General features: G+C 40.7%; 1 protein-coding gene across 2 annotated transcripts in view; it reads left to right on the top strand.

Annotated features, from left to right (window-relative positions):
- MME (membrane metalloendopeptidase) overlaps positions 1-14,067 on the top strand; it is a 98,927-nt gene that overhangs the window by 26,778 nt on the left and 58,082 nt on the right. For both annotated transcript variants that reach the window (XM_043595076.1, XM_043595077.1), the window contains exons 4-8: positions 8,859-9,020; positions 10,187-10,267; positions 10,354-10,449; positions 10,568-10,686; positions 12,465-12,530. In XM_043595076.1, coding sequence (XP_043451011.1) covers positions 8,859-9,020; positions 10,187-10,267; positions 10,354-10,449; positions 10,568-10,686; positions 12,465-12,530 — 524 coding nt within the window. The remainder of the gene's footprint in view (positions 1-8,858; positions 9,021-10,186; positions 10,268-10,353; positions 10,450-10,567; positions 10,687-12,464; positions 12,531-14,067) is intronic.

Raw genomic sequence — 14,067 nt, 5'->3', positions numbered from 1 at the left:
TCATCTTGGACATGTGACGACTCTGCTTAGATTTCCTTAAAATAGAGGTAATATGTATTACTCTGTTGAGCAATTATAAGAAAAAAACATTTAAAGCAAAGAGGCAACTTAGCATCACAGAAGAGCTCAGACTCTGGCCACCACTGCTTGAGTCAAACCTTGGCTTTGTTGCTTACCAACCATCCTCAATTTCTCTAGCTCTAAAATGGGGACAAAAATGTAGTTACCATATACAGTTTAATGAAAACAAATTTTGAAGAACTTAAAACAGTACTTTTCACACAGTAAGGGCTTGGTGCCTGACACATGTCCACCATTGGCTATTATTTATTATTATTATTATTATTATTATTATTATTATTATTACATAAGCATCTTTGGCTCAACCCAAGTGAAATCCTATAGTTTACATTCTATATGTGAATCTGTAAATCTGATAGCAAATGGATACCAGGTTAACTGTAGCACGTGCATGCAGACATGTGTTTTTGTCTATACATTTAAGGTAAATTGATCGCATGCATATCTGAAATATACTTATATACTAACTACATCTCAAGTTAAGACATGAAATAATAGGTCTCCTTTCCGGGGAGTTGCAGCTCTACAGAGTAAAGCCACTATGCTTTCCTCAGACCTACTTGTATAAATCCACAGTTTCTGAACAAATGTATAGTGATGGCTTTTCTTGATGCTGATCAATTAGACTAGTGTTAAGACTTGACCTTGGCTTAGCTGGAACTTCACCAGAGGTTGACAGGGAGTGGTTGATTAAATGATAAACTAGCAGTCTGGATTAAATTCAGCATCAGATATTTCCCCCATCCCACTCCTGCAACCTTTCCTTCACCAAGGTATTACAAAAGCAATTCGAGGACAAGGATTTCATTTAAAAGTGGAAGAATCCAGAATGTTTGCAACGAAAACCATTTGGTTTTTATTAGCATTAGTCTGTGTGCTTGCTAATTTTCAGTCATTTTCCCTTTAGGAATGGTCCTCTAGAATCCAGTTTCTACATTACTGCCTTTTGAATGGAGTCCTTTGTGACCCGTTGTGATTACATTGCATTTTCCTTGTGTTCTTTCAAAACGTTCTGACTTGGCCTTAATTTTGGCTGGGGGATGGCAGGAGGAGGGTAGCAGCAGGGGAATAAGGTCAGCAATACTTTCAGAATGTTGTCAAAAGAGATTTTTAAATTGTCAAATTTTCCCAGTAAGTAATATCAGGTATTAATAAAGCACACATTTAGGAAAGAAGGTTGGGTCAGAAATGGGTGTCCTAAGGTCTTTACAAGAGCATTTGTAGGTACCCCAACATTTCTCTGACCTCTTCTGGACACTTCCAGAACAGTCATAAGCTAGGCTGATTATAGTGATTTTAAGATAATGAAATGAAAATGTTGTGTGGTTGGGGTCAAAAAGCCAACGACTTAGGCTGATTTGGAGAGAACAGGCTGAAAACAGTTTTGCTTATATACCATTTCCTAAGACTTAGTTACGTGCAGAGTAAGAACAGTCAGGGAAGAAATTTTTTCACAGAATCAGATGTGTGGCACTTATGTTGTAAATAGATGCCTAACCTATTCAAAATCTTTGACACTAGAATATAAGTTTGGTAATTGAGGATGAAATTATTTGAATTCATTGCCACTACATATTGTTGCCTGGTTTGTACATCTTCTGGATAGTTAAAAAGCCTCAAAGAAGAAACAGACAAAAATATATAGTTGATCCAAATTCTTTGAGAGTTCCCCGTTTGCCAGCTCACCTGGCTGGCTAAAATTTATTTGTAACCCCCAAAATCAATGTGTGTGGTGCTTTTGCAGACCTGAGCAGATTGGTGAAAGATCTGAGTCACCCGACATGTGTGTGTCCGGCTGAGGTCTAACAAGGACTGTAAGCAAGGGTCCTTGGTCTATTTAGTGTTGTATTTGTCGTATTTTTTGTGGTCTTTTGTTGGTTATTTCCCTATTTAAAAAGGGTTCCAAACATTGTGCTGAAATACTGTTAGTATTTCTAAGCACCAGAAAGCTGTGTTGTGCCTTACAAAGAAAACACCTGTGTTAGATAAGCTTTGTTCCCTCATGAGTTGTAGCACTATTGGCTGTGAGTTCGGTATTAATGACTCAATGATATATATTAAATAAAATGTCTTTCAATCAAATAGAAACACATAAAACAAGATTATGTATTGATCGGTTGATGAAAATGCTCTGTGGTCAGAAGCTAATAAGAACCTAACTCTGTATTTCCCCAATTGTCAATGACTCTGTACTTGCTAATTCAATGTTAGTTGTGACGTTAGAACTCCATCAAATAAAAAGAATGGACCATGTTCATAATTCCCATGAATTCATTCTTATGGGAAAGCATCAGTGAACTACTGAGTAGGGACCAGTATTAACTAATGTTAAGTCCACAAAAAAGTGCCACAGCACAAAGCTTTATGCTATCCAGTTTATTTATTTGCTGCTTGTGGCAATCCTATTTATTTCACGTTTCCCTTATTTTCCTGAAAATTTCCCCAAGAGCACTTGACACATTCAGAAATCTTTTTAAAACACACACACACACACACCCAGAAAACTAGTCTCTAGGGAATGTATATGTATAAACATTGAAATATTTCTTGGGCATAGTGCCAAAAGTCCTATTTTCAGGTAGCAAACTATTGATATTGTTGGAAAGCAGGGGATCGTGTGGCATGGAAGCCATTGGTGACATGAAGTGGAATTCCAGTGTAGCTGGAGCTTCCTCATGTCCAATCCTATCTGAAAACTGGTGTAGTTATGCCCCCAGTCTATTGCCTGAGAGGCCCAAGAGGCTCCTGAGATTAGAGAGAGCTCATCTTGGAGGAATAGAAAGTCAAGCTCAACAAACATGTCCCTTAAACAAAGACTTGCCCATCAGAGGAGAGAAATAATTCTGAACAGAGTGCAGGTTTTGCTATTATTGTCTCCCCCAAACCAGGCCTATCAGTCCTTGTGGTTCTTGGGAGAGGGAGGCATGGAGCTAAAATGTCAGACAGCTATTTACCTGGAGACACGAGGAGCCTCTTTGAGACTCCTCCAAGACGATGACAGATGAAAGAAAGGCATTTTCACACAGGTCCTGCACCAGACCGAACTGGGTCATGGATGGGGCAAAAGGTTATGGAGGCCAAAGGCAATATAGTAGAGAGGAGGCTGGGAAGGAGTGGGCCTGTACACAGGAGATATATGTGTGGCTTCCTGCAATATGGGCCAGGGATTTATAAGGGACTGAAGTGCACTTAGAAGTGTAGGTTGTTGGGGCATCTGGATGGCTCAGTCAGTTAAGCATCTGACTTTAGCTCAGGTCATGATCTCACGGTTCGTGGGTTCAAGCCCCACATCGGGCTCTGTGCTAACAGCTCAGAGGTTAGAGCCTGCTTCGGATTCTATGTCTCCCTCTCTCTCTGCCCCTCCCCAGCTTGTACTCTGCCTCTCTCTCTCAAAAATAAATAAACGTTTAAAAAGTAAAAAAAAAAAAAGAAGATGCCCTTCTTGAATACAAATGGGCTGTATGCCACTTGCCTGTCCACTTACCCTGCCGTGAGGAATTCATCTGTTTTGTTTGTTTGTTGGGGGGCGGTTAACCTTTTTCCTTCTTCCTGGCCACCACAGACCTTCCAAGCCCAGATACTTTCTCTTACCTTTGACCCGAGACTTGTTGCTGGTGATAAAGTTGGGAAGCTGTGGTTACAGAGTGGCAGAGAGGGGAGAGGGCAAGGGCAAAATAGAGGGTACCCGAGAAGAAGTGGAAAAAGAAGAAGAAAGGGAAAGAATGCAAGTCGCTGCTTCTCACATACCCCCACCTGGTCTATCCAAAATACCGAGGGAAGAGGGTGGTGAACCTGGGGCCCTGGGAGCCTACGTGCAAGGCCTGTGACTCCATCATTTACTAGCTGCTTGATCTTGGGGACATTACTTAATCTTGTACAAGTAAAAAGTGGTGAAGCTCAGGGATTCAAAACTGGTCTGCCTGATTTAAGGACCCCAAACATTTTCCCAGCTTCTACAGCATCTTCTAATCCATTCCCACACAATAGACCCTTGGTAATGAATACAGTAATTAATAACTTCCCGGATGGTAGTTGAGCTTGTTTTAAATTTCCTAGAGTCAAGCAAGTTAGGAGAATGTTACAAGAAGATTAGTTAGGAAAAAAAAATGGTGTGTCATGTATTATCAGCCTCGAACATTTGGAATTGTCATTCATAAGAAATAAGCTCATTATTAATAGAAGATTACTTTTCTTGTCTTTATGTGACTATTTTCTTAAATTAAAAATGCTTTTTTTCTTATTGCAAAAGCAGTGCATGTTCATCTAATACAAATTGGAAAATAAAGATAAGCAACTAATACAAAATTAAACACACTCATAATCCTCCAACCAGATGTCTTTTAGACTTTCTGTGCTTTTATGTAGATTTTTAAAAATAGCGTAAATACTGTTTCTTTCACTTTAAGAACATGTGGTCAGCATCATTCTGTGTCAATACTTTTGCCTTTACTACATCATTCTTTATGTCTACTTATTAAGGTGAATAATTTTATTTGTTTTTAAACCACATTTGTTTACTCAGGAGTCAGAAACACACAGATAAGGAAACATCTGAAGAGCCCAGGTGTGGCTGTGTGGAGAGGTTGAGTAATTCAAAACAAAGTGCAAAATATAAAAACAATTACGACCAGTTTGACAGCTGAGCGTCTGTTTCCTACAGGCCTTCTACTCGCAGGTCTACTGCTGACTTCAAAGAAAAGTCAGCACAGAGGTCCGGATGGTAAGGTGCAAAATGAGAATCAAACCCACGATAAGAGATTAAAGGAAGCTTGATCAAAGACCCGGCATAAAAGTGCTAGCCCATGACTTGCCTTGGCCCATGGCCCCAAAATATTCACCAGGACAGCAAGGTCTCTTTGAAGTGATTGGAAGCGCCCATGCTCAGATGAGCTCTGGTCAAAGGAAATTTGAAAAGTGGCACAGGAAAGAGCTTGCAAAGTTGTCTCTTCCTATCTCTTGCCTGCTAAGCCCTCACAAATTGTTTGAATCCTGCTTCTTTGGTTTGTTTTCCAGATGTAGGTAGTTGAACCGGGTGTCAGGTGATGAATTCCACCTAGATGGGAAGGATCCTCCTTTTTTGTTTGTGGGAGAAGTGAGACGTACAGGGGCATTCACATGGCAGTGGATTTGTGCTCATGAGCATAGAGCCACTTCACTGCTCCTCCTTTTTGTTCAAGGTGTTTAAAAGGGTATGTGCTGTTTCCAAATAGGCAGTAAGACTTGTTCATTCTACTGACTCATTACTGGTTCACTGCTCTTTCCCCTCAGAGTTTATTGCTTGCTCCTTGTGATGTTAGGGGCATAAACCTTCCATTTCCCCAGGGAGGGAAGAAACTAGAAGTGCTCCCAGAATGGCAGTTGCCTTTACAATGCTCATTTTAAATACTTAAAAGTATTTTAAAAGACAAAAGGTACATAAAATTGCTAAAAATGTCTGCTTAGACCATCTTTGGTTAGCTCTTCTTTCAGCCCCCAGTTTACTGGTTTTTCACTTTACATGTGATAATTCTCCAAGTTTTAGGGTCTTTATTTTCACCTCCCCTGTCATCATATTTTCATTTCCCTCAGCATTTAAGGGAGTTAGTTTTTCTATCTTTTTAAAATCAATTTCCTAATCTTTACCTGAGGTTTTAAATTAAGAGTTTTTACTGACCAATTTTGATTCACTGCAACATTGGGCTCTGTAAGAGACCTGGAAAACACATTCCCTTCTTTACCAGAACTACACAGTCCAGGTGAGGAGGTAATGTTTTTTTCCAACAACAAAAAAATGAGTACGATGGCAGCTGATATAGATTTTGCGAGGACAGTCCTTCATGAAGAAGGATGATTTTTTTTAATTTTTTTTTTCAATGTTTATTTATTTTTGGGACAGAGAGAGACAGAGCATGAACGGGGGAGGGGTAGACAGAGAGGGAGACACAGAATCGGAAACAGTCTCCAGGCTCCGAGCCGTCAGCCCAGAGCCCGACGCGGGGCTCGAACTCCCGGACCGCGAGATCGTGACCTGGCTGAAGTCGGACGCTTAACCGACTGCGCCACCCAGGCGCCCCATGAAGAAGGATGATTTGAACTGAGGCCTTGAAAATGCCTGAAATCTCTAAATATGAAAATATGAAAAAGGATATTTTAGTAGGGCTTGATGCAACACGGTCAAAGTTACAAAAGCAGAAAACTGAAAGGTGTTCACAGCACAAACTGACGCAGCCATTTTACTGGGGCAGAAGGCGTGTGTGAGGAAGTAGTGAGAGAGAAGCTTCACTAGACGCATCAGAATGAGAATATGCTGTGGAGTCTGTATTTATTTTAAAATTTCTCCCAGAGTTATTTATTCCATCTATGATTTTGTTTGTTTTCTTTTTACTCATGTAAAATTAACATAAAGTGTTAACATTAGTTTCAGGTGGGGATTTTATGATATGTTGGTATATATTTATATATTTTTTCTAGATTTTATTATAAATGCAGATGGAGTATTTTGAAAACCTGGAATGGAAATGGCATGCTGAAATGTTATGGCAACATTAATCCAGTTGACCCACAGGGTGGATTGCAGTGGGCACAGGCCTGGGCCACAACTTGGGCAAAAGGGCATGGATAGATCCTAAAAGAAGGAGGGCCCGAAAGAGAGCAGAAACAGTGGGCATTGAAAGGAAGGGACGGACTGGAGGCCAGGAGATGAGAACTGGTCTGACGTGCAGGAGCGGGGGAGGGGGTGTGTCAGAGGAAGGAGTAAGAGGACTCACAGATAACTCAGTAATGTCATCACACACAGCCATTTGTGCCTGTCTTTTATGAGGTGCTAGGTGATGGGAATGCAAAGAGGCTAAGTTCATCAACAGAATGGTTAGGAAGATGGTGTAGGTGTCCACAATGAGCATTAAGGACTGAGTGAGGCAATGAGCTCTCAGAAGTTCAGGGAAAGAAATATTCCCTGAAAGTATGGAGTCATGGGAGCCTCAGGGAAGAGATGGGCCACATGCTGAACCTTGAATGGTGAGCAGCATTTGGGAAGAAAGGGAAGAGAAGTTAGAAGGGTAGGATGAGGACTTGAGAAGCACCAGCACCCAGCGGAGAAACACAGGAACGTTTGTGGCACATGTAGTGAGGCTGTCTGGTTGGGGCAGAGAGTTTGAGTAAAAACACAGAGAGGAAAAAAAGAGAAGGTAGTGACTTTTTTTGATTAGTAAAGATTTAGAGGCCAAATTAAAGAATTTTGTAATTTAACCTGGGCAGTGGCAAGCTACTGCCGTATTCCAGTGAGAGAGTGGCCCGCAAAAGTGTATTTGGGGAAGTTTAATCTGTGAAAGATATGTGGAATATATACAAGTAGAGAGATGGTATTAGCAAGATGAATAGTTGGGTGACTTCTAGCCAAAAGGGAGTGAAAATGTAAACTCATCACGGCGAGTATAGGAAAGAGGCAAAGGAGTTACCAATAACCTAAGCGGGAGGGGGAAATACAGAGCGTTACCCAAAGTTCAAACCCGGGAGGCCATGATGATGGTTGTGCTGTGTACCAAGGTGCACGAGTCCAGACTATGGTCTGGAGACGACCCGTGGTTCAGCATTAAAGACTTGGAGCCTGAAGTGGCAGCCAGGCCAACACATCCAGAGGGTGGTAAGAAGCCGAGGCTTAAGATTCAGCTGGAAAACAGACTTAACCATTCCAGGTTGGAAGAATCCACACAGCTCAGCAATTGTTTGAAGTTTTTAAATTAATTAATTAATTCAGAAAGTGAAGTCTTTTCAAAAGCTCATTTGAGAACTTATACTCTCTTGATACAGATGAATTCTCAATTGGTCTTTTGTTTTTACTGCAAAACAGTTCAACTTGGATGAGAAAGAACGTGGGGAGGACAGTGGGAGGGTCTTCTCACTCTTCCGGGTGTAGGAATTGTGGGTGTCGGGCCTCCTGTGCATATTATCCTTCTCCTCAATGGCAGTAATTCATATTTTATACATCCTTCTATCAACTGCAGCACCTAGCACAGTCAGGGTTTTGCACGTTGTAAATACTCGGTGTTGGCTCATTTGTATTTTCATCGTAGTTTTTCAAAGATAAAAGAGTGGACATAAGAAAAGCGAATGAGCTTACAGCCGATTTTGTAATGACAGACTCTACATAAACAAGTGCAAATCGGATGTCAAATTTGAATTGCAAAAATATTGTGAGCGGGGTCCGAGAAGTAATAATAGTAGAGTGATAAAATGCATTAACAGTCCCACAGGGGCACCTGGCTGGCTCCCCTCAGTGGAGCATGAGACGCTTGATCTCAGGGTCGTGAGCTGGAGCCTCACATTAGGTTTAGAGATCACTTTAAAAAAACAAAGAACAATCCCACTTCCCTTAGAATCTCAGAGACATTCAAAAGTCACAGAAATTTGAAAAGTAGAGTCAGCCGCTAAAATTAATAGAGTGAAGAGCCGCCTGTGTCAGCCCCAGGCTCAGGCCTGGTAAGGCAGACCTGTGTTCTTTGTTGTCATCTGAGATAGGAGCTAGCAAGAACCTCAGTTATTTGGAGGTGGGGGTGGGATGTAGGATGGGAAGACCGAGACCTGTCAGGAATAAACCTAACCAACTCTAGCAAAGGAAGGGAGGACTATACATAGATAAGAGTCATCATCCCTCCTCAATTGACCATTAGAGAAGAAAAAGGAGCATCAGTGCAGTTGACTTGATCATAAAGGAGAAATAACAAGCCTCTTTTCCCCCCTTCCAAACTACTTAAGAAATACACCCTTCATTTGATCTCGTTCATTCTCTGGTCTTTCAGCTGCTCGACTGATCCAGAACATGGATGCCACTGCTGAGCCTTGTACAGACTTTTTTAAATATGCCTGTGGAGGCTGGTTGAAACGCAACGTCATTCCTGAGACCAGCTCCCGTTACAGTAACTTTGACATTTTAAGAGATGAACTAGAAGTCGTTTTGAAAGGTTAGTGGAGTTTGTGTCTATGCATCAAAGATTTCTCTCTTAATATATCCATTTTTTAAAGATACAACTCTTAGCCATTACAGAGAATGTCACAGAAGATTAAAGCCGATAATCCCTCCAAGTTTTGGGGCTCACCACCAAGTCTCTCTGAGGGTGGTAACGCTGAAATGGATATGTTGGCATCTCAGCATTCCTGCTTTCATTTGTGGGTACACATACAACAAAATCTGTCCTCTCTACAGGGCGGCATCTTATGCCATTTCACACAATAAGAAATTAATTGGGGTGCCTGGGTGGCTCAGTTAGTTAAGCTTCCGACTTTAGTTCAGGTCATGATCTCGTGGTCCAAGAGTTCAAGCCCCACATCGGCTCACTGCTGTCAGCACAGATCCGCTTGGGATCCTCTGTCCCCCTGGCTCTGCCTCTCTGTCTCTCTCTCTCAAAAATAGACATTAAAAAAATTTTTTAATGAGTTAATTGATTGCCTCCAAACACCACCTCCATTATATTTTCCCACCCTGGCCCTGGGTTGATGTCGATATTGAGCCATTACTGTGTTGAAGATGTTACTGACGTTTATATCCCTGGGTGGGTATTTATTCTAACCCAGCTAAGATACTCTCCCTGGGAAGTTGAGGAAGTCTTGTCTAGTCTTCTGCTATCCTCCGCCTTCTGTTCCCCATTTCTAGAAGTTACTTTGTAGAAAAACAATTTTTGCTATTTTAGAACATCCAAACAAGTAGAATAATTCATTCAATTCATCTGGAGCATGAACAGTACAATCACACAAAGATAATTATTTCCAGCTATCAAGAAGACTATCATATTAAATTCCATATTCCTCTGCATTATTATTTCTCTTTAATCTTAATTTTAAAAAAAACGGGAACTTATGTATGGCAGAGCAGTACACGTCGTTCACAAAAAAAGAGAATCTAGTCAAAAAGACTTTCATCTAACTTGGCTAATGAAATCAACTCCCAGTTCTGCACTAGGAATAATGATCTGGTAGGGGGTTTAGTTTTTCCTGGAGGGTTTTAGCATGGGGAGGGAGTGAACATACATACACAAAAGCAAGCTTTTTTTCTGAACCTGCACTGCAAATGTTAATTACAGCTGCAAATGAGCAATTGTATTGATGGGTTGTACTCAATGCTCTATTTCAGATGTTCTTCAGGAACCCAAAACTGAAGATATAATAGCAGTGCAGAAAGCAAAAACACTGTACAGATCTTGTATAAATGAATGTAAGTGCTCTTCCTTGTATTTCATTAAGAGAGTGCCAAAATATGCAAAGACTTTATAAGGAATTTGTTTTCATTGTTTCCAAAAGCCGCTATTGATAGCAGAGGCGGAAAACCTCTACTCAGTCTACTACCAGATATATATGATTGGCCCGTAGCCACAGAAAACTGGGAGCAGACCTATGGTAAGGTGATTTTCATTCTTTTTTAAAAATATAATTTCCATATAGAATCTATGTTATTATAGTATCACATTAATGCACTGAAACTTCTAAAAGTATTCTTCACCTTTCTTTGCTTTAGGTCCTTCTTGGACAGCTGAGAAATCTATTGCACAGCTGAATTCTAAATTTGGGAAAAAAGTCATTCTTAATTTTTTTGTTGGCACTGATGATAAGAACTCTGTGAACCATATAATTCATGTAAGTTTGTGGGCTGACAGCCAAGTTAGCTTTAAATTGTTAATAAAATTTCTGCATACATTGTTGTTGTTGGTATTTAGAAATAATGCATATTCTCATTTGAATTGCATGAGCAAGATAGTAATAAATTTGTGCTCTGTCCCTGAAACCTGGATTCCCAATTTTGAAAGTATTCTCTTAATGCTGTGGTCGTGTCTCCCTTCTGCTACCTTAGGTTTGATACTGCTTTCTTCATAAAATAAATTAAAGAAATGAAAGGGCCCCCTAATTTGAAACAGCACCTGATTTCTCCATATGTTCATGAAAGGAGCATAGTTTGGTTTACATTAGTAATGCAAATCTGGAAACCAGAAATTTCCAATTGCTTCCCAAAAGGACACAGAAAAGGGATTTGGGGGGTTTGGGGGTGGGGGAGTGGGGTTTTTTTTGGTTTTTTGTTTGTTTTTTGAGAAAAGGATTTTGAATACAGTTTTGGCTGTTACTAAAGAATATCTGAACTTTTTTCTCAGTGAAGGTAAATAAAATACTGTTCTTTTAAAATCAGTGTTTTAGATTTTTTTCCCCCTCATGTAAGCCATTCATTTAGGTTTACTTAAGGTGTCACCTAAGATGAAATTAATACTTAATGAGTATGTTTGGAATGGACTAAAATATTTACAGAGCTTTATTTTTGGTCTCCTGTGAAAGAAAGTACCCCAAAAGTTGCAAGACACAGATTCATATTTATGTCACTGTTGTATAAATCTTTATGGCCATTTTTATTAAAATCATGAAAGGAATTGAATCCAGCTGTCTTCTACAGTGGGCCCCCTTCTCCCTTCTGGAATTCACTCCTTTGGCTCTTCAGTACCAGCATCCCGCATGATCACCATGAAGAGATTTCCTAGGGAGAGTGGGGAGGTTGGAAAGGGGGCAGAGCCCTATCTGTGGTGACACCTTCTGGCTCTTTCCATGCTAATTCTCTGGGTTCTGTTTCTTTTGTATTGTCCTGGGCTCTTTACAGCCGCTGGGTTTCTCACTTTAACCCATACATGCCCTAGTTTGCCCCGTACCCATCAAACCATGCGGTGCATAGGAAGCAATCTCGCAAAGCTGCACATGTGTCCAGGTGGCTCTCCAGGTGGTCCAGTGGACCAGACACACTCGAGCAGAGTTTCCTCTTTCACACACTCTGCTGTCAGCTGGGTCTGCTCAAGTGTTGAGCAGAGCAGGAGAGAACCCAGGAGGAGTCTCCCCTACCCCCCACCCCCAGGGTAGGGAATCTCAAAAAAAATCTCTGGCAAGATTTCCACTAGAGAAACAGTTGTAGAGTTACCACAGAGGTTTCCACTTTTTTGGTTTTTTCTCATCCCCATTAAGGGTGGGAGAAGAGAATGTCTTCCAGGAGAGCATATTAGAATCTCAGCAAGCCAAATGTCCTGTAAATGTGTAATTTAGAAACTTCCAAGTCCTAGATTCTAACATGTTTTTGTCCACCTGCACTTTTGGTTTTGCATTAGAAAATTCTTCCTGGTGTATTTCATTCAAGTTTCTTTGGTTTTCCTCAAATACCTGCAGCATACTCTTCCAGATTACCTAACTACCCATCACTGTAAAACTGCCAAGTAGTATGGAAACCGGTGCCTAATTTGTATTCACTCATTGTCTGACTGTTGTTACCCTTATAAACAGCAAGAACACTAGGCTCTTGCTCATACAGAGGTAGACATGCTTGTATTTTGTCCAACTGTCCCACATCAACTGAATGGTTTATTTTCTTCTTGGTATATTTTTTACAGATTGATCAGCCTCGACTTGGCCTTCCTTCCAGAGACTACTATGAATGCACTGGAATATACGAAGAGGTAAACAAACAAACAACAACAGAAAGCTACAGAAACAATTGGTGTAAACTTATAAATACTGAAAAAGATTAAGGCCAAATTTAAACTTAATATACATACTAGTGAGCTTCCTTGGACTGAATGCATACTCTCAGCAGAATGAATCAAAGTCCTTTTTTTTTATTTTTTTATTTTTTTAAATTAAAAAAAAATTTTTTTTTTGACATTTATTTATCTTTGAGAGAGAGAGAGACAGAGACAGAGACAGAGCATGAGAGAGGTAGGGGCAGAGAGAGAGGGAGACACAGAATCTGAAGCAGGCTTCAGGCTCCGAGCTGTCAGCACAGAGCCTGACGTGGGGCTGGAACCCACGAGCCGTGAGATCATGACCTGAGCTGAAAGTGGGACGCTCAACCCACTGAGCCACCCAGGCTCCCAAAAGTCCTTTTTTTTTTAAATGTTTATTTATTTTTGAGAGAGAGACAAGAATGTGAGTGGGGGAGGGGCAGAGAGAGAGGAAGACACAGAATCCAAAGCAGGCTCCAGGCTCCAGGGTGTCAGCACAGAGCCCAACGCTGGGCTTGTACTCACAAACCGCGAGATCATGCCCTGAGCCGAAGCTGGACGCTTAACTGACTGATCCACCCAGACGCTCCATGAAAGTCTTTTAAGGAATAAGGAAACTTGAAATTCCTTATTTGTGTCTTGATTCTTACTATTTAAGTCATATGACCCATTTTGAAAGGTGAATTATAAGTGTTTCATTTCCTCTATAAATTGAGTCATTTAAAAAGTAAATGGAACTGCCCAGGTGGCTCAGTTGGTTAAGCACCCAACTCTTGATCTCAGCTCAGGTCTTGATCTCAGTTCAGGGTGGTGATTTCAAGTCCCATCCTGGGCTACACGCCCAGCATGGAGCCTACTTAAAACAAACAAACAAACAAACAAACAAACAAACAAAAACAGATAATTATGGTGTAGGGCAGTGCCATTGAGGTTCAGGGAATGGTCCAGTATGAGAATGAGACACATCATACTCTATAGTGCCCTTTCAGAACCAGTCACCGGATGTGACTTTCAGAGGACTACCTAGGAAGGAGCATCGGGTTCAGACAAAGCTTTGCAGCCACTTTCTGACTGTAACATTGGTCAGGGAGCCAGGGAGCATCATACGCCACAGAACTGGGGGGTATTCTAGAATGCTTTGTATTATGTCACAGCCTTACTGCCCTCACACTGATGTTTGTGTGCCTATGCTTATTGATGTAAAACACAACACAAGACAAACCCAGCAATGGGACGTATAACTAGATATTTGGGGAAGATGTTATAAATGTTTTCCTCATAATTGTTTGGTAACTCAGAAGTAAGTTTATGTTTGATGATCCTGATGGGTTACAAGGTAGTGATATGGCTGAAATGACTTCATAGCGAAAATTATTAGCTACATATGTTTGTGCCAAGCATTTATTTTGCCTAATTATTAAGTTCAGATAACGTGGAATCAATCCACTGTAAAGTGCCTTTTTGAGCGGCTACACAACATTGAAATGAAGAA

The sequence above is a fragment of the Prionailurus bengalensis genome, chromosome C2, assembly GCF_016509475.1.
Source record: "Prionailurus bengalensis isolate Pbe53 chromosome C2, Fcat_Pben_1.1_paternal_pri, whole genome shotgun sequence".
NCBI classification, from domain to species: domain Eukaryota; kingdom Metazoa; phylum Chordata; class Mammalia; order Carnivora; family Felidae; genus Prionailurus; species Prionailurus bengalensis.
The sequence above is the reverse complement of the archived record's forward strand: the minus strand, read 5'-3'. Positions and strand labels throughout refer to the sequence as shown.